The 19,237-nt window shown below is 40.5% G+C and overlaps 1 protein-coding gene across 2 annotated transcripts in view; it reads right to left on the minus strand.

The window, feature by feature from the left end:
• Window positions 1-19,237, minus strand: part of LOC140476896 (tyrosine-protein phosphatase non-receptor type 2-like) — a 94,908-nt gene that overhangs the window by 16,813 nt on the left and 58,858 nt on the right. For both annotated transcript variants that reach the window (XM_072569794.1, XM_072569792.1), the window contains exons 5-9: window positions 13,014-13,151; window positions 11,208-11,417; window positions 9,661-9,822; window positions 2,280-2,488; window positions 512-613 (exon numbers count right to left, since the gene is read on the minus strand). In XM_072569794.1, the coding sequence (XP_072425895.1) occupies window positions 512-613; window positions 2,280-2,488; window positions 9,661-9,822; window positions 11,208-11,417; window positions 13,014-13,151 (821 nt within the window). The remainder of the gene's footprint in view (window positions 1-511; window positions 614-2,279; window positions 2,489-9,660; window positions 9,823-11,207; window positions 11,418-13,013; window positions 13,152-19,237) is intronic.

The following is a 19,237-nucleotide window of genomic DNA, read 5'->3' on the forward strand; positions in this document are numbered from 1 at the left end:
CAGATAGCCAGGCTGCCAGGTTCAGGTGTCCCATGATGCAGTAAAAATGAAAGAGAAACAACTTCATCCTGGAAAACACCAGCAAGAAACGAGAGAAAGACTGCTTTCAAATGGAAGCACAATTTTTAACTAAATGTTTATTGCAGAACAGATCTGATAACATATTTACAACAAGATTTCTTCTATTCGGTGGTTTTAATCATCCAAACACCTGGCAATATAAGAACCTGAGAATCAACGTAGCAAACTGTTGAGTCAAACACAAGCAATACCCCCATTCTAGTGCATTCTCGTCTGACCTGCCAATCCTCAAATAAACACCTTGCTCTTATGCAAGGGAGATATGATTCCTTAGCACCTTACACCTCTGATGTAACATGCCTCTGCACGCCATTAAATGCATAGTTATACAATTTATCTTTGGAAGTACACAGAGCAGCAAACAATAGCTCCAACTGCAAGAGTAGCAACTGCAGCAATGTTAATGAGAACAGGTCTCCAATATAACCACCTTTTTCGTTTCACCTCAGTTTCACTTAGTTTCTGTTTCATTCTGTGCACCTTCTGCGCTGTACTTGCTATCCTATCCTCACGATGTCGTTTCCGAAGGTTACTGAAAGACAATTAAAAAATGATTTATCATCAGCCAATAAAGAGTACCAATAAATATGTCTTAAAGAATTCATTTAGTACTTCTCTTCCATACAACAGGAAGGAGCAGCATGTGAAAGCCTGTGGATCTGTGGGACACTAGAACTGAGACTCTGAATGCAGATATGTGACGTAGAGTAGGATTGAACAGACACCCTTACTTCACAGCATCAAAAACAGAGTGTATTCTAAAGAGTAAATCTTCAAAAAGGTCAAGCATATGCTCCTTAGTCACCAGTTCAGAGCAGAACAGTGGAAGATCAAGTCCCCCACAGATAACGCAAACTCCGAAAGGATCAGAAATGAAACTGAAGAGTTAAAAAGTGCAGTTTCATTGCAGTGTCTTTTTCAGTCTACTTAAAGGCAACATAATTACTTTTCGTGTTGTCTCTAGATCTCCTATAAAGTGAATATTTCCATTATGAACATTGATAGGAAAATTGCTGTTTTCCCTGATTGGTGAATCATCAGGTCCTTTTCATAGAATGAATTTAACAAAATATCTCATGAAACTTGCAGGATTACCTGCCAAATCAGCAGCTGTTGGTCATCCTTACTACGGAGTTCTACCTCCACAAACAAAGAGCAATTACCGTAACTATTTTGCTTTTAGTGGAAAAGCTAAAATTCACTTAGGAACATGCTTGCTCTAAGAACTTAAGAAACCACATAGCCCACTGTGACCTTGATCTATTTTATCTAATGGAAGTTACCCATCTCATTAGCTCCTTGACCACAAAAGATTACATTGAGATCTATGCAAATTGAAAGATAATGACAAACCGAGACTCCAAGAGCCAAGACATCTGCTAGTCATGTCTTAATCAATATGCATAGAAACCTGCTGGAAAGAATTAGCATGGAGGGAAAGAAACATGAACAGAGAATATTTTCTTCTAGAAGGTCATTAGATACTAAAGGCTGCTGTAGCCTGATCTTGAAATTTGCAGTCACAGAAAAAAGTTTCTATTTCTAGCCATCCTCATCCGTCAAAAGGTACAGTAAGCCACTTTCATAATGTACTTAGGAAGTACCCGGTGATAAGATACTAAGTGAATTCAACAAAGTTAAATTGGAAGACAAAGTTAAATTATTACTGTAGAGTAAGTATACATACAAACACGTGAAAGACAAATTCTGCTATTTGTACTAAATCAGCTGCAATAAAACTTTCAAACATGGTACCCTTTCATAAATTTGAATTGATTCCGTCTGATCGTGCTATGATTTCCTAAATGCCCTGCTCTACTTCAGTTATCATGGATTTTAGCATTTCCCAATCCCAATTCGGGTGACTGGGCTATGGTTGAGTGCTTAAAGTTTTTGGTCTCCCTCCTTTCTTGGACAGATTGGCACAAGTGTTTTCTAATCTACTGGGATCTTTCTGGAAGGAGGGAATTTTGAAAGATTACAACCAATGAATCCACCATCTCTGTAGCCATCTCCTTAAAACCATAAAGATACAGGTCATGGGGACTTCTAGCCTCATTACATTTCTAAGTACTTTTCCTTGAGTGATTGTCTCAAGTTTCTACCCCTTTTCTGTTCCTTGATTTTCTATTATTTGTACACCAAATCGAAGAAACTGAGTAACAGATTTAGTTTTAAAACAATATCAGTTCACATACTTTGCTTTGTTCTCCATGTTTTCTTGTTCTTTGCCAAAGGTTTCTTGAGAAGTGCTGTTATTTTCTGATTCTGTTGCTTCTTCCACTGTAACATCAGGATCCCTATTCTCATTTTGTCGTGGAAGGGTGCGTTTTGGAGGTTGAGGAGGTGGAGGTGCTTGATCAGTTACAGGATCCTGGTCTTCATTAGATAGCTCTTTCCATCTTTTCTATGAACACAGAGAAATAATGAAAATCTTGTTTTTTTTTCCACAAAATGCACCAAAGCAAGTTGCAGGAAGCGAAAACCATGCTCAGCCTCATCATATCAATTTTTTTTTAAAAAGCCAAAAAAAAAGGAAAATGCATTCAGTTCTGTTTGAATAAATCTTACCAAACTTTCACCATTAACAGGACTCTGCATTTTTTTTCACAAACATAACTATATAATGAGGTCACAAATTCACTCTATAGTGATGGGTATAGATGAAGTTGATTCCTTGGCCCATTTGTTTGATACTTTCTCAATACAAGTAAACTAGATTAATCGGAGATGAAAGGTTTGTCTTGAGAAGTTGAGCAATTTAGGCCGATACTTGCTAGAGTTTAGAAGGATGAGAGGAGATCTAATTCAGGTTCTTAGGATTCACAAAGCAGATGCCCAGCGGATGTTTCTCCTTGTCGGGAATCTAGAACAAGTCATCACAGTTTTAGACTAAAAATTAAAACCAAGATGAAGAGGAATTACTTTTCAAAAGATTGTGAATCTGTGGAATTCACTACCCGAGTGCAGTGGACACCAGGACACTGAATAAGTTTGATGAGGAGATGGACTGATTTTTATTTCGCAATGGTTAAGGGGTTGAATTAAAGAGGAGATCAGTCATGGTTGTATTAGATGGCAGAGAAGCGATCTTTGAGAAGATCTGTAGTTCAGGTTGGGGTTCTGGATGTAAGTTTGCTCGCTAAACTGAAGATTTATTTTCAGACGTTTCGACACATACTAGGTATCATCATCAGCGAGCCTCCAGTGAAGCATTTTCCACATCAAAGACATTTCGGAAATGACTGCCAGACAATTCCGACCTCTTGGTATCATGGTAGCCCACAAACCCACCAACACACTAAAACATCAGCTAATGAACTTGAAAGATCCTATATAGACAACAAGCAAAACTAATGTCATTTACACAATACCTTGCAAGAACTGTGACAAACACTGCATTGGACAAACAGTCAGAAAACTAGTCACCAGGATACATGAACACCCAATTAGCCAAAAAAAGACGACCTATTCTCACTCGTATCCTTACATACAGACGAGGAAGGTCATCACTTCGACTGGGACAACACATCCATCCCAGGACAAGCCAAACAGAGACACGCACGAGAATTCAGAGAATCATGGCATTCCAACCAGAACACTATCAACATACACAGACTTGGATCCCATTTACCACCCCCTGAGAAAAGGAACAAGAAATGACATCACCATGGGAAATGACATCACCAACCCAAGGAAACGCAAACACAAAAAGTGAGCCATACCACCAGTGCTTCACCAGAGGCTAACTGATTATGTTACCTAGTATGGTAACAAAACGTCTGAAAGCAAACGTTCCAGCTCAGCAAGCAAACTTACAAAGGAAGCTCAAGGGGCTGAATACCTACTCCTATTCCCAGTTCTCAAACCCACCCTACCCTTTCCTTGTTAGAGAATTTACAAACGATTGATATACTTCTATTATAGTATCAAAATTCTAATTTAGCTCACTCATCCAAAGACAGAACATGTTTTAACAAAACACCAAAAATCTGAGTTAACTGAATTCTTGCTTAGCATAGTCAATTTTGAATCGTATACACTACTGACCCATCAAAATTTTAAATGCAGCACTCTAAAGATTGGAAGAAAATCCTCAAAGATGCATCTTGGGTCAAAAAGTTAAAACTTAATGTCTGATTGATCAGCAATAGTTTCTACACACTGTTCTATATGATTTCTTCTTAAATGGTGTTGCACAAAGTAGGCCTATGTTGCAAAGACTCTTGTTTGATAATGACCTTTCACACCAAGATAAGATGATAGAAAAACAAAAAGGAGAAATCATGCAATAACAGATTAAAAGACAAAAGATATGATAAAGTACATACATGCGCGGGGTGGAAGTTTGATGGTTTTGAGCTTCTCAGTTCAGATGCCATTCCTCTCTCCCCCCAACCTGGGGTTCATGTTAGGTTGCAAACTTGCTTACAAGTTAAAAATCACAACACCAGGTTATAGCCCAACAGGTTTAATTGGAAACACACTAGATTTTGGAGCGCCGCCCCTTCATCAGGTGGTTGTGAAGGACACAACTGCAAGACACAGAATTTATAGCAAAAGTTTACAGTGTGATGTAACTGAAATTATAAAAAAAGTTTTGTGATTTACACATGAAAGAAGTGAAACTATCATGGTATTCGAACAAATGAAAGATTCAACAAACAATCAAGGTATTTTTCAATGTATAATTTCAGTTACGTCACACTGTAAACTTTTGCTATAAATTCTGCGTCTTGCAATTGTGTCCTCCACAATGACCTGATGAAGGAGTAACACTCCAAAAGCTAGTGCTTCCAATTAAACCTGTTGGTCTATAACCTGGTGTTGAGATTTTTAACTTTGTACACCCCAGTCCAACACTGGCATCTCCAAATCTTGCCTACAAGTGAAATCCTTTTCTTGGATAAATATGGAGGAATTAACAGAGTCCTATTACGGATGATCAGCTTTGCTAACTTTGTCATGCATGGTAATACCATTCTGCAGCATCACTTTCTTCTCACACCAATTCAGGATATCAATAGTGTTTCACCCTCGCTAATTAATACACACAAAACAGTCATTTCTGCAAAGTGCTTCAAACCACCTGCATATACTTTGTCACGTAGAGGGGGGTCAGTCATACGGATCACAAAGTGGGAAGGCAGCAAATAAACTGAGGAGTTTTTAAAGACTGTAAAGGAGAGGTACAAATAAAGTATTTATTAAAATAAAGTATTAGCTGGATCAAATAAACTGGAAACAAAAAGATAACAAGCAAATACTGCAAGTTAGAAGTGGCTCATCAGTGATGAAAAATGACTAAAATGGAAGACAATTATATATTTTATTGCTCTGCATTAAACATTTGTTTTTTGATGTAGATGAATAAAGTATAGATATAGAGAGAGCTTGGTAATGTTAAAGGGTAAATGTGCAGTACTCTAACTATTAGTAGCAAATAAAATTATAGCCCAATAATATAGGAAGCACCAAGGGAAGAAAAATCTATGGCGCATAGACTTCGATCCACAAAGTGAGGTCATCCTTTTGAATCCAAGACAGTAATTTATTAGTGGTGAAAGATTAGGAAATGTTGAGGAACAAATTGATGCAGGTGTTCATTAAGCAAATCACTCAAATTTCATGGACTGGAATAAAATGTAATTTGAAAAGTTAATGAAATATTGGCCTTTAAGAGATTTGTAATTCAAAAGTGAGAAAGGAACACGACAGTTGTACAGAGCCTTAGTTAGGCTCCAACTGGAATTTTTAAAAAATTGGTCTTGAAAGGGGTACAATGCACAATACAGAAGAGTTACATTATGAGAGCTAGCTACATAAACCTGGTCTGATTTCCCTCAAGTTTAGAAAATAGAGGGGGATGATCTAATGGTGATCTTTTAATTTAAATTATTTGCTTGGCAAACAGAGAAACAAACTCACCTCACGGATGAATACAAGAATAAAGGGTATAATCTGACAATCTGAGCAAGATTACTCAGATGTGCAGTCAAGAATTCTATTTCCAAAAAAAAAAGCTTTGGACATAGTCTCAAAAGTTCAGTTTGACCCTGAAATTGAAAGTTTTGTTAGCAGGGGATACCAAAGAGAATAGGGACCAGAAGTGATAAATGGAGATCAGATCCAGACAGCAAAATTTAATTAAATAATGGATCAGACTTAAATTAATCAGTCAACTTTGAAAATATTGGGTGTATAGAGCATAAAGGAACAGATGGCAACTCAAACTGTCCCTGAAAATTTGATTTAAAAAAAAAGGCTTCAGGAAATTTTTCTATACTTCTGAGGGAAGTGAAGCAGAGGGACTCAAGGTGAGAGCACTAAAGAATATTACCAACATGGCTAAATGGTGAAGAATAATCGAAAACAAATATAGGAATTATACTTCGAATTACACTTAGGAGGAGCATAATGAAAACTCATTTTCACCTTCCTACCAAAGAATAACATTTTGAAGCAGTGACATAAAACTGAAGATATGCAGCGTCAAGGAGGTTCTGATGATATCGTCCGAGATCTGAAGCCTTTGTTATTTTCAGTCTCATATTAATCTACAGGATAACACCAAGTAAATCTCACAATATCAGATTCCTTTTCCGTCTCATAACAGTAAGAAGTCAGACAACGATTTGCAAACCAATTACATAAATTAAGCCAAAAGATCCATTTGGATCCATTAAATCTCTGTTTTCAAGGTTATTCCAGAGTCAGGCACACACAAACAGAACAAATACAAATGGAAGGATTTCCCAACTTACATATGCAGAGGTAGATTTTACCTGGTCTGACCCCATGCAACTCTAGATTGATACCAAGGGGGATGATTGCCCCTGAAATGGCATTGCAAGTCATTTAGGTCAAGAATAATTAGGATGGACAACAAATGCTCATCAAGCCAGCAACACCCACAACCCATGAATAAAAAATTCTAAATTTTAAGAAGAATAAGATCATAGAGAGGTTCATGGGTCCCACCTGCCCTTTAGGGACTGGATGGTATAAATTAGTATTGTTAATGAATGAATTTTTTAAAATATACAGACTAAATCCATGATTTTACAAATTACAAGGCCACTTAAATTTTGTAGGTTAATGCTTTGTCTAATGTGATCAAAGCATTTGCATAGTGAGCTTTAAAACACCGACCTCATTGCATGTCATACAAACATATCTACTAACAGCCCCTCACACTTGCACCGCCATTCAATAAGTTCATGGATGTTATGCTGTGTTTTGAATTGTACATTTCCATCTACTCTTGAAAAGCTTGGAATTCCTTTGTTTACCAAAACTTTAACCAACACTGCCTTAAAAATATTTAAGGGCTCACCTCCACTGCCTTCTGATACAGAGGTTCAAATTCACATAACTATTGACAGGAAATGAATTCTCATCTGTGTAAAATGGCAATCCTTAGCTTTAAAATAGCACCCCAGGGGTCTGGATTCATCCAGATGAGGAAATGTCTTTTCCTCAAGACCATTCAGGTTTACACACTGTCACACCCTCACGCTTCTCAACTTCAGTGGAACTAAGCCCTGACTTGTCCAGCCTTTCCTTATAAAGCACCTTGCTCATTCCAGGTGCCAATCTACTAAACCCACTCTGAACCACTGCCAAGCAATTTAAGATATGGTCTCACCACACACAGTTTAACTGACCATAACACGCTCCCTATTATAAAAACAAATTACTGCAAGATACTGAAAATCGGAAACAACAACAGAAAATGGTGGAGAAACTCCAATCAGGCTGTGGATAGAGAAAGAGAATTAGTGTCGAGTTGTGACTCTTCTTCAGAATGCTTACTTTTATGTTCAAATCCTCTCAGAAGATAGGATAGCATTTCATTAAATAAAAACAATGAATTACAGATGTTAAATAAATCAAAAACAGAAATGCTGGAAAAACTCAGCAGGTCTGACAGTATCTGTATCAAAAAAAAAAGAATTAATGTTTTAAGTCCAGGATATTCTGACAAAGGGTCACTAGACTTGAAATATTAACTGAGGACCAGGAGTGTCGACGTTTCGGGCATAAGTCCTTCATCAGGAATGTCGGGGCTGGAGGAGGACCAAGAGGGCTAAGTGATAAATAGGATTTTTTTTTGGGGGGGGGGGGGGGGGGGGTGTACCTTGTAAGGTGAGAAACACATGGAAGTAGGGGGTGATGCCGATTGGTTGGAGCAGAAAATGGAGCAGGATAGGCAGGAAGGAAGATGGACACTTCAAGAGGGTGGTGCGAAGTTGGGGGTTTTGGATCTGAGATAAGGAGTACAGTGAAATCGACATTGATGCTGCGTGGTTGGAGGGCCCCAAAATGGAAGATGAAGCTTTCTTGCTTCACATGTCAAGTGGTTTGGATTTGATGGTGGAGGCACCCCAGGACTTCCATGTTCTTTAGGGAGTTCTTTGGTGATGGTGGTTGGGGGTGGAAGTGGGGGGGAAATATTGAAATGGTCAGCCACAGGGCAATGGGGTTGTTTGGTCCGTCTCCTGGAAATGTTCCGCCAATGTAGAAGAGACCACATCGTGAGCAACTGACACAGAAGAGGAGTTGTTTGGATGTGCAGGAAAATCTCTGCCAGATGTAGAAGGATCCTTTGGGACCTTATATGGTGGTGACAAGGGTAGGTGCTGGGAGTGGAGGCTGGGTTGGTTGGGGGGCATGAACCAAACGAGGGAGTCGCAAAGGAAATGGTCTCTGCCGAATGCTGATAGGGGTGGGAAGGGAAACATATCTCTGGTGGTGGGGTTTGATTATAGGTAGTGGAAATGGCAGAGGATGATGTACTGTATCTGGAGACTGGTGTGGCGAAAAGTGAGGACCAATGGGTTCTAACCTTGTTGCAGTTGAGGAGTAGGGTTCAAGGGCAGAGGTGTGGGAAGTGCAGAAGATGAGGTGGAAGGCATTGACGATCACGTGGGAGGTGAAATTGCAGTCCTTCATGCAGGATGCCATCTGGGATGTTCTGGAGTGGAAGTGCTCATCCTGGGAGCAGATGTGGAGGAGGAATTTGGAGTAAGGGATAGCATTTTTCAAAAAGGAGGGGTGAGAGTTGGTGTAATCCAGGTAGCTGTGGGAGTCAATGGGTTTGAAGTAGATGTCGGTGTTGAATCGGTCGCTGGAAATGGAGATGGAGGTGTCCACGAAGGGGAAGGCGATGTCACAAATGGTCTAAGTGAATTTGAGGTCAGGGTGAAAGGTATTCATGGAGTTTTTGAATGTTCAACCTCCTCGTGAGAGCATGAGGTGGCACTAATACAGTCATCGAAGTAGCAGAGAAAAAGGTAATGAATGGTGCCAGTGTAACTACAGAAGATGGACTGTTCTACGTACCCAACAAATATGCAGGCATAGCTGGGGCCCATGTCTACTCCTTTTGACTGAAGGAAGTGGAAGGATTTCAAGGTGAAGTTGTTGAGGGCGAGAACCAGTTTAGTCAATTCAAGTGACTGTTGCTGCTCCTCCTCTCCTGCCCTTCACATTACCATTTCTCCTTGGAGAAAGTGAAGTTGTATCCTGTCAATTGTGGTTAGCAATGTCATAGATTAGAAATAATTACACATTTACCTGTGCAGATGAATCTCCCTTGATATATTTTGCTCCCTCTATAACGGCCATGTATGAAAATCTCAATTGATCTGGAGTTTGAATGAGTCCCATCCGATATTTTCGCATTTCTAATAATACTTCTCTGATGTCCACAGTGGAAGGATCTTTGCGTTTCTCCATCTATAAGAAAAATATCCTGCTAAGCACACAACGTAGACCCTAAATGTAATTTTTAAATAAAATTTACCATGGGATGTGAGCATCACTGTCAAGGCCAACTTTTGCTGTCCACCCCTAACTGCTTGAACCTTCTCGATGCCTTCTAGAAGCATTGCCATCAATGTGTACGTGCAGTGCAGTTAGGGCTCAAGTAGGAGTTTTTTTATCCCAACAAGAGTGAAGGAGCAGCAATATAGTTACAAACGAGACTGCTGACTAGCAGAAGGCTGGGAGAGAGGATAAAAAGGAGTTTTTTCAGGATGGCAGCTGATGGCTAATTGAGTTCTGCAGAGGTCAGTGTTTGGAACACAACTAATCATGATACACGCTAATGACCTGGACAAAGGAACTAAGGGTATTGTTGTTATGTTTGCAGGTGATGCAAAGACAGAAGAAGGGACAGGTGGTGTCAAGGAAATGGGGAGACTGCAGAAGGAGTCTCTAAGAGAGTGGGCAAAGAAGTGACAGATGGAAATACAATTTGTTAAAATGTGGTGTTATGCATTTTGATAGGAATAATAGAGGCACAGACTATTTTCTCAACAGGGAAAGGCTTCAGAAATCTGAAACTGAAATAGACTGGAGGGTCCTAGTTCAGGATTCTTCTAAGGTTAACATGCAGGTTCGATTGGCAGTTAGGAACGCAAATGCTATGTTAACATTCATTTCAAGAGGGCTAAACTACAACAGCAGGGATGTAAAGCTGAGGCTGCATAATGGCCTGGTCAGACATCATTTAAAAGATTGGGAGCAGTTTGGGATCTGTATCTAAGGCAGGATGTGCGGGCCTTGAAGGAGGTCCAGATTACGTTAACAACAATGATCATAGGGATAAAGGGCTTGTCAATATGAAGAGCAGCTGTGGACTCTGGGCCTGTACTCAATGAGTTTAGAAAAATGAGGGGGTATCTCACTCCAACTTCCAGAATACTGAGGTCTGCAGTCAATGGATGTGGAGATGTTTTCAGTAGTACAAGACACTAGGACCTGAGAGCACAGCCCTCAAAACGAAGAGATGACTCTTCAGAATTGAGATGAGGAGGAACTTCTTAGGCTAGAGGATGGCTAATCTGTAGAACTCAGTGCCGCAGAGAGCTGTGAAGACCAAACTTTTAATAACAGGATCAAGGGTTATGGTAAGGAGGCAGGAGAATGGGATTGAGAAAAGACATCAACCATAATCGAACGGTGGAGCAGATTCTAAGGGCCAAATGGTCTAATTTTGCTCCTTTTCCTTATAGTCTTAAAAGATGATCTGCTGTCTAAACATTAAATCAGCCTTTGGCATTATAATTGGGTTTTTCATAAGGGGTAACAGCTTCATGTTTTCACAAGTTGTTACTCACCAAAACAAGACAGGTATCTACTAATGCGAAGGTACCAGAACGCCCAATGCCTGCACTACAATGAACGACAGCAGGTCCACAATCAGAGCTCAATGAGCCAGATTCCCTCACTTTTAATAGAAAATTAAGAAATGAAGCGGGGGATTCTGGTACTCCAAAATCAGGCCAAGTAGTATAATGGAAGTGCAGGATCTCTCTGGTCTCCCCAGTCTATCAAGGCAAAATAAGAACAAGTAACACAAGTTAAATTGTTGCTAACACTAGGAAAAGTGTTTTAGAATCGACAGAATAGCATTTTCAGACCATACAAAAACTTCTACAATGGTCAAAAAATTTTAAATGCATAAAATGGACAATGAACCCCAAACCTGAAAAAAATCAGTCGTTTTGGAACCATTATTTAAAATTAAAGTTTTGTTTAAATAAGGTTTACAAAAGGGGACGGAGGCTAACTTTTTCAGAAAAAAAAAAGTAAGTTTTAGACTTGCAAGAAACTTCTAGAACTGCATGCCCCTATTCTATGCCTGTTCTTGTGTTTAAATACTTCTTAAACCTCACTATATTTACTTCTACCACCTCCCCGGCAATCCAATCATCTACTACACACTCTTTTAAAAAAAAGAAACTTTCCTCTCACATCTCTTTTAAACTTTCCCCCTACCACCTTAAACCAATGTCACCCTAGAAAAGAGACTAACTGTCCATCTTATTCACGCCTTCCATAATTCTACATACTTCCATCAGATTGCCTTCGCCTCCATCACTTTTGTGAAAACAATCCAAGTTTGTCCAACCTCTCAAGGCTAATCTGTTCCAGTCCAAGCAGCATCCTAGTAAACCTCTTCTACATCCTGTCCAAAGCCACCACATTCTTCTTATCGTGTGGTGATCAGAACTGTGCAGAACACTCCAAACTTGGCTTGATTAAGCTCTATTACAGTTGCAACCCAACTTACTTTTACACATAATGCCCCGACCAATGAAGGCAAGATGCCACGCACCTTCTTCACCACTTTATTCACTCGTGTTGAGACTTTCAGGGAGCTATGGACTCGTATCCTATGATCCCTCTGTATATCAAAGCTCCCAATGGTCCAGCCATTTACAGTATACTTCCCTTTGCATTTGACCACCCAGAATGCATCACCTCACACTTGTCTGAATTAAACTCAAACTTGCCATTTCTCCACCCAACTTTCTAAAAGATCTAAATCTTGGTGCACCCTTTGATATCCTTCATCACTATCCACAAGTCCAACAATTTGATACATCTGCAAATTTACTAATTTGACCACATTTTCATCCAAATCAGTTACGCGTATACAGAACAACCTTGATTATCCCAATGAGACAGGCAGGGAGTATTTTAGAGTCATAGAAATGTACAGCACAGAAACAGACCCTTCGATCCAAGCTGAGAGCCTGAGGAATTGTGTTCAGATCTCCAAAGAATGCAGGATCTGAAGTACAGGGTTACATTCAAAGCCATGTAATCATCTATTTTCTTCTTTCAGGTCAATAAGATGAAAGTTGAAAATCAATGCTTTTATTATCAGTGTTTTTAAACAGCAAGTCGAATGCTCTGAAATCAGCTTCGCCTTCAGCATAACCCATGCAAATATCCAGGAAGGTGCAAGCAGATCAGATGTCAGAAAAGGCTCAGGCTCAGTATGTAAGCAGCAGGGTCGAGTCAGGTTAGACAGAGCATAGGTGTGCGCTAGCTGGTTTATATCAAGGTGGAAGAAAACAGGTTCAGGCTATGTCTACAGTTGCATTACAATCAATTTCAGTTAAATGCATCCTTACTGAGATTCTTTGTAATTGCAGTTGTCGAACAGTGTAGTATGATTTCACATCTTCAGACAACAATTTTAAGCTGAACTGAGTGTCATCAAATGACATTACTTCATCTTCCTTGTTTGGCCAATACTTTTCACATTTTACCTGCAAAGCAAAGGATAATATATACCATTTTGTTTTTCAGGGTAATAAAGAACATACAAACTCACAAAAACAAAACTTGCAATTTGTTATGCGGCACAGAGGCAGTTGCAAAACTGTAATCAGTTAAGCACCCAGTATTTCAATTGTTAGGAACACATGACCAAGGGTTGACCACTCAGCCTGTTGAACGTACTTCACAGTTTAACATGAATATGTCTCGTCATCTTCTTATGCCCTTCCCCCCCAACACTATCCCATATCCATTTAAACCATTGGTACTTAGAAATATGTCAATTACGACCTTGAACATACTCAAATGACCGAGCTTTCTAGCCCACTGGGTTGGGAGAATTACAAACATACACAATTCTCTGACTGAGTAAATTTCTCATCTCCGTTCTAAGGCTTGACCCTTATTATAAAACTGTAGCCTGTGGTTTAGACTCCCCAACCAGAGTCGCAGAGATATACAGCACGGAAACAGACCCTTCGGTCCAACTCGCCCATGCCCACCAGATATCCCAACCCAATCTAGTCCCACTTGCCAGCACCTGACCCATATCCCTCCAAACCCTTCCTATTCATATACCCATCCAGATGCCTTTTTAATGTTGCAATTGTACCAGCCTTCATCACTTCCTCTGGCAGCTCATTCTGTGTGAAAACATTGCCCCTTAGGTATCTTTTATATCTTTCCCCTCTCACCCTAAACCTATGCCCTCTAGTTCTGGACTCCCCCACCCCAAGGAAAAGACCTTATTTATCCTATCCATGCTCTTCATGATTTTATAAACCTCTATAAAGGTCACCCCTCAGCCTCTGATGGTGAGAAAATTCGTAAAGCCAAAGTACAAAGGGATCTGGGAGTGCTAGTCGAGGATTCTCTAAAGGTCAACATGCAGGTTGAGTCTGTGATTAAGAAAGCGAATGCAATGTTGTCACTTATCTCAAGAGGGTTGGAATATAAAAACATCATTGTGCTACTGAGACTTTATAAAGCCCTGGTTAGGCCCCATTTGGAGTACTATGTCCAGTTTTGGTCCCCACACCTCAGGAAAGACATACTGGCACTGGAACGTGTCCAACGGAGATTCACACGGATGATCCCTGGAATGGTAGGCCTAACATATGAGGAACGGCTGAGGATCTTGGGATTGTATTCATTGGAGTTTAGAAGATTAAGGGGAGACTTAATAGAGACATACAAGATAATACATGGCTTGGAAAGGGTGGACGCTAGCAAATTGTTTCCGTTAGGCGAGGAGACTAGGACCTGTGGACACAGCCTTAGAATTAGAGGGGGTAAATTCAGAACAGAAATGCGGAGACATTTCTTCAGCCAGAGAGTGGTGGGCCTGTGGAATTCATTGCCGCAGAGTGCAGTGGAGGCTGGGACGCTAAATGTCTTCAGGACAGAGATTGATAGATTCTTGTTGTCTCGGGGAATTAAGGGCTACGGAGAGAATGCGGGTCAGTGGAGTTGAAGTGCCCAGCAGCCATGATCGAATGGCAGAGTGGACTCGATGGGCCGAATGGCCTTACTTCCACTCCTACGTCTTATGGTCTTCAGGGAAAACAGCCCCAGCATATTTAACCTCTCCCTATAGCTCAAATCCTCCAACCTTGGTAACATCTTTGTAAATCTTTTCTGAACCCTTTCAAATTTCACAACATCTTTCCAATAGGAAGGGGTCCAGAATTGCACGCAATATTCCAACAGTGGCCTAACCAATGTCCTGTACAGCCACAATATGACCTCCTAACTCCTGTACTCAATACTCTGACCAATAAAGGAAAGCATACCAAATGCCTTCTTCACTATCCTATCTACCTGTGACTCCACTTTCAAGGAGCTATGAACCTGCACTCCAAGGTCTCTTTGTTCAGCAACATTCCCTAGGACCTTACCATGAAGTGTATAAGTCCTGCTAAGATTTGCTTTCCCAAAATGCAGCACCTCGCAATTATTTGAATTAAACTCCATCTGCCACTTCTCAGCCCACCGGCCCATCTGAACAAGGTCCCATGATAATCTGAGGTGACCTTCTTCGCTGTCCACTACACCTCCAATTTTGGTGTCATCTGCAAACTTACTAACTATACCTCCTATTTTCACATCCAAATCATTTATATAAATGATGAAAAGTATGGACTCAGCACCAATCCTTGTGGCACTCCACTGGTCACAGGCCTCCAGTCTGAAAAACAGCCCTCAACCACCGTCCTCTGTCTTCTACCTTTGAGCCAGTTCTGTATCCAAATGGCTAGTTCTCCCTGTATTCCATGAGATCTAACCTTGCTGATCAGTCTCCCATGGGGAATCTTGTCGAACGCCTTTCTGAAGTCCATATAGATCACATCTACTGCTCTGCCCTCATCAATCCTCTTTGCTACTTCTTCAAAAAACGCAATCAAGTTTGTGAGACATGATTTCCCATGCACAAAGCCATGTTGACTATCTCAAATCAGTCCTTGCCTTTCCAAACACATGTACATCCTGTCCCTCAGGATTCTCTCCAACAACTTACCCACCACCAACATCAGGCTCACTGGCTTATAATTCCCTGGCTTGTCCTTACCACCCTTCTTAAACAGTGGCACTACAGTTAGCCAACCTCCAGTCTTCCGGCACCTCACCTGTGACTGCCGATGATTCAAATATCTCAGCAAGAGACCCAGCAATCACTTCCCTAGCTTCCCACAGAGTTCTAGGGTACACCTGATCAGGTCCTGGGGATTTATCCACTTATGCGTTTCAAGACATCCAGCACATCTTCCTCTAATATTTGTCACCAGCTATTTCCCTACATTCTATATCTTCCATGTCCTTTTCCACAGTAAATACTGATGCAAAATATTCGTTGTCCTTAATATATTTGTAAAAGCCCTTTGGATTCTCCTTAATTCTACTTGCCAAAGCTATGTCCCCTTTTTGCCCTCCTGATTTCCCTCTAGTATACTCCTACTTCCTTTATACTCTAAGGATTCACTTGATCTATCCTGTCTATACCTGACATTTGCTTCCTTCTTTTTCTTAACCAAACCCTCAATTTCTTTAGTCATCCAGCATTCCCTATACCTACTGGCCTTTCCTTTCACCCAAACAGGAATATATTTTCTCTGGAATCTCATTATCTCATTTTTGAAGGTTTCCCATTTTCCAGCCGTCCCTTTACCTGCGAACATCTGCCCCCAGTCAGCTTTTCAAAATTCTTGCCTAATACCATAAAAATTAGCCTTCCTCCAATTTAGAACTTCAACTTTTAGATCTGGTCTATCCTTTTCCATCGCTACTTTAAAACTCAAAGAATTATGGTCTTGACCCCTAAGTGCTCTCCCCCACTGACACCTCAGTCACCTGCCCTGCCTTATTTCCCAATAGTAGGTCAAGTTTTGCACCTTCTCTAGAAGGTACATCCACATACTGAATCAGAAAATTGTCTTGGACGCACTTAAATTCCTCTCCATCTTAATTCTTGGGAAGCATCTCATCTGCATTTACCCTGGCTCCCCCTTCACATATCTTGCAGGTTTCACTAAGATCTCCTCTCATTCTACTGAACTCTAGAGAGAGTAGAAGCTTAGCTTCCCCAATCTCACTTCTTAGGATTCTGTGGGGCATTCTGTGATCCAGTGCAGTGAATCTTTGTTGTACTCCTTCAATGGCATTAACAACCCTCTCTAAACTGAGGTGAGCTAAAGGGTGTGCACACATTACTTAAGAGGTCATCCAACCAATTGAAGCTTTACCTGTCTCCGCCTGTGTGCAAATCCTCTAGCAGTAATGGCTAACATAGCAACAGCCTAATTGTTTGCTGCATCTGCATGTAAGCCGCCAGGAATTCATTCACAATTATAGGAATTCCATTTGGGAGACAGGTAAAAAAATTGAAAAGCAGACAATTGTGTTATGGATCCAACTTGTGTGTTCAGTAAAATCTATGGCATAATAACATGTCTAGCAAGACATCTTACATTCTGAGTCGCAAATCCTCCATATTTAAATTTTAATGCCACTCAAGTGCACTCCAAGATGGGAATTTCTTCCACCCACCACATCCCCACATAATGATCTATCTCTAAGCAATTTTTGAGAAAAATCATGTATTTGATTGCACTTTAATATCCTTAAATGAAGTCCTTTTGCAATGGGTTACCTTCATCATACATCTAAAAATAGATTTGTGTTAATAACATGATAGAATCACTGACGAAAAGTTTACAAATTTACAAATAGCCATTCTTCCACTCAGTGAGCTAACACTGGGTCATCAGCTCTGATGGAATCATTTCAGCATCAAGAAAAAAAAAGAGAAATGCAAAATGGAGAAAGTGTTGGAGCTGAGTCAAGTGAAATCACATTCATTCAGATGAGCAAGATGCAGTTTAAATGAAACTGCAATGTTCACTCAGATTGGTGGTCAAAGTTCAAAATTCTCTAATCTAGATGGCTGTGGAAGCTCAGAACTGACTCCAGACCACAAGGTCTCATGGGAACAGGTCAAATATGCGGAAGGAAATCCTGCATCCTTGCAGGTTGAACACCACTAAGGGCAGCAAAAACTAAGGCCAATCACTGTGGCTTGCAAGTGCTGCTACTGACCAAGCTTGAGTGCTGCTCGAATGGGTCTGTGGCAAGTGGTGAAGGAATCAACATGTGAGAAAACATACTTGAACCGCACTGATCTCCCTGCTGCATGACAGAGAAAAAGAACAAAAGAAAGTACAAAAAGATTTTATTGTTGTGTGTATTTTACGGTGAGATAAACAGCAAAATACAATGAAAATGTCTACACTGTCACCATGATCCAATGTTATTTTGACTCGTTTTAAGAATAATAAAAATAATACAAAAGATACAGTTTAAAGAGAATCCTATCAGTGCAGTTCCTGATTAACACCACCTGCACCAGACCCAACCAAAATTGAAGTTGCCATTCTTCAGGTGCCATCTTTCACTGTTGTGCCAATTCTCCTTCACCACCTGTGCCAGACCAACCAACGTCACTGTCACAACTCTTGCTTCAGGACCCATCCCAGTGTCACTGTGATGCCCTTCCACCAAAACTTCAGCACAGCCAATACCAGACAAAACCAACAATGAAGTCACCGATCCTCAGGTGGCATCTTTCACTGCTGGGCCTATGTCTCTGACATCACATCCGCCAATTTAGCAGCCACCGTTTCAGACGCCAGGTCCTGCGCTTGCCCCAGAAAAGCAAGGGCGCAATTGCCATTGCCATGAGATCCCTGCTGGGCCCTAAACACCACACCGTCCTTGTAGAAAAGAAGTTCTGTTTACACATTGAGGAACTCCTCTCATGTGTGCCACAATAAACAAGGCTATGCATTTACACAATTAATAAGTCAGATCTAAGCTCTGCCATTATGCTATATCCAAATGCAAATTATAGTGAACAATTAAACAAACTAATTGGTGGAGGAGACTCTAAAGATATTTCCACCCTCAATGATAGTGGTACCCAGCACATCAGTGCAAAAGACAAGGCAGAAGAATTTGCAAGATGTGCTCAGTGAATGATCCATCCCAACCTCCTTCACAAGAACCCATTAGGTGCCAATCTCCAGTCAATTCAATTCATTCCATCCTATCAAGAAATACCTAGAAACGCAATGCTGTAAGAACTATGGCCCTAATAACATTTCAGCAATAACATTGAAGATATGTGCTTCAGAACTTATTGTTCCCCCAGCCAAGCTGCTTCAGTACTGTTTCAACAGTAGCATCGACCTGACAAAGTGGAAACTTGTCTAGGTACATACTATGCACAAAAATCAGGTCAAATCTAACCCAGCCAATTTCTTTCCCCATCAGTCAACTCTTAGTCATCAGTGAAGTGATGAGGTGCAACAATGATTTCATGCAGCATTTGCTTTAGCATTCCCACTATTTCTTTAAATTCTTTTTGGACCACCAGTGTGCACGCACAGCAGCAATTCCCAGAACAGAAAGTCAACGATACCAATGGCGTTGGGGCACCAATCGCTTAGTGCAGACAGTTTTAATGGCTACAGAGTTTTGTTTTTCCCCCACAATAATCTGCTCTCAGATGCTCAGTCAGGCC

This window comes from Chiloscyllium punctatum, chromosome 5 (genome assembly GCF_047496795.1).
Source record: "Chiloscyllium punctatum isolate Juve2018m chromosome 5, sChiPun1.3, whole genome shotgun sequence".
Classification (NCBI taxonomy): Eukaryota; Metazoa; Chordata; class Chondrichthyes; order Orectolobiformes; family Hemiscylliidae; genus Chiloscyllium; species Chiloscyllium punctatum.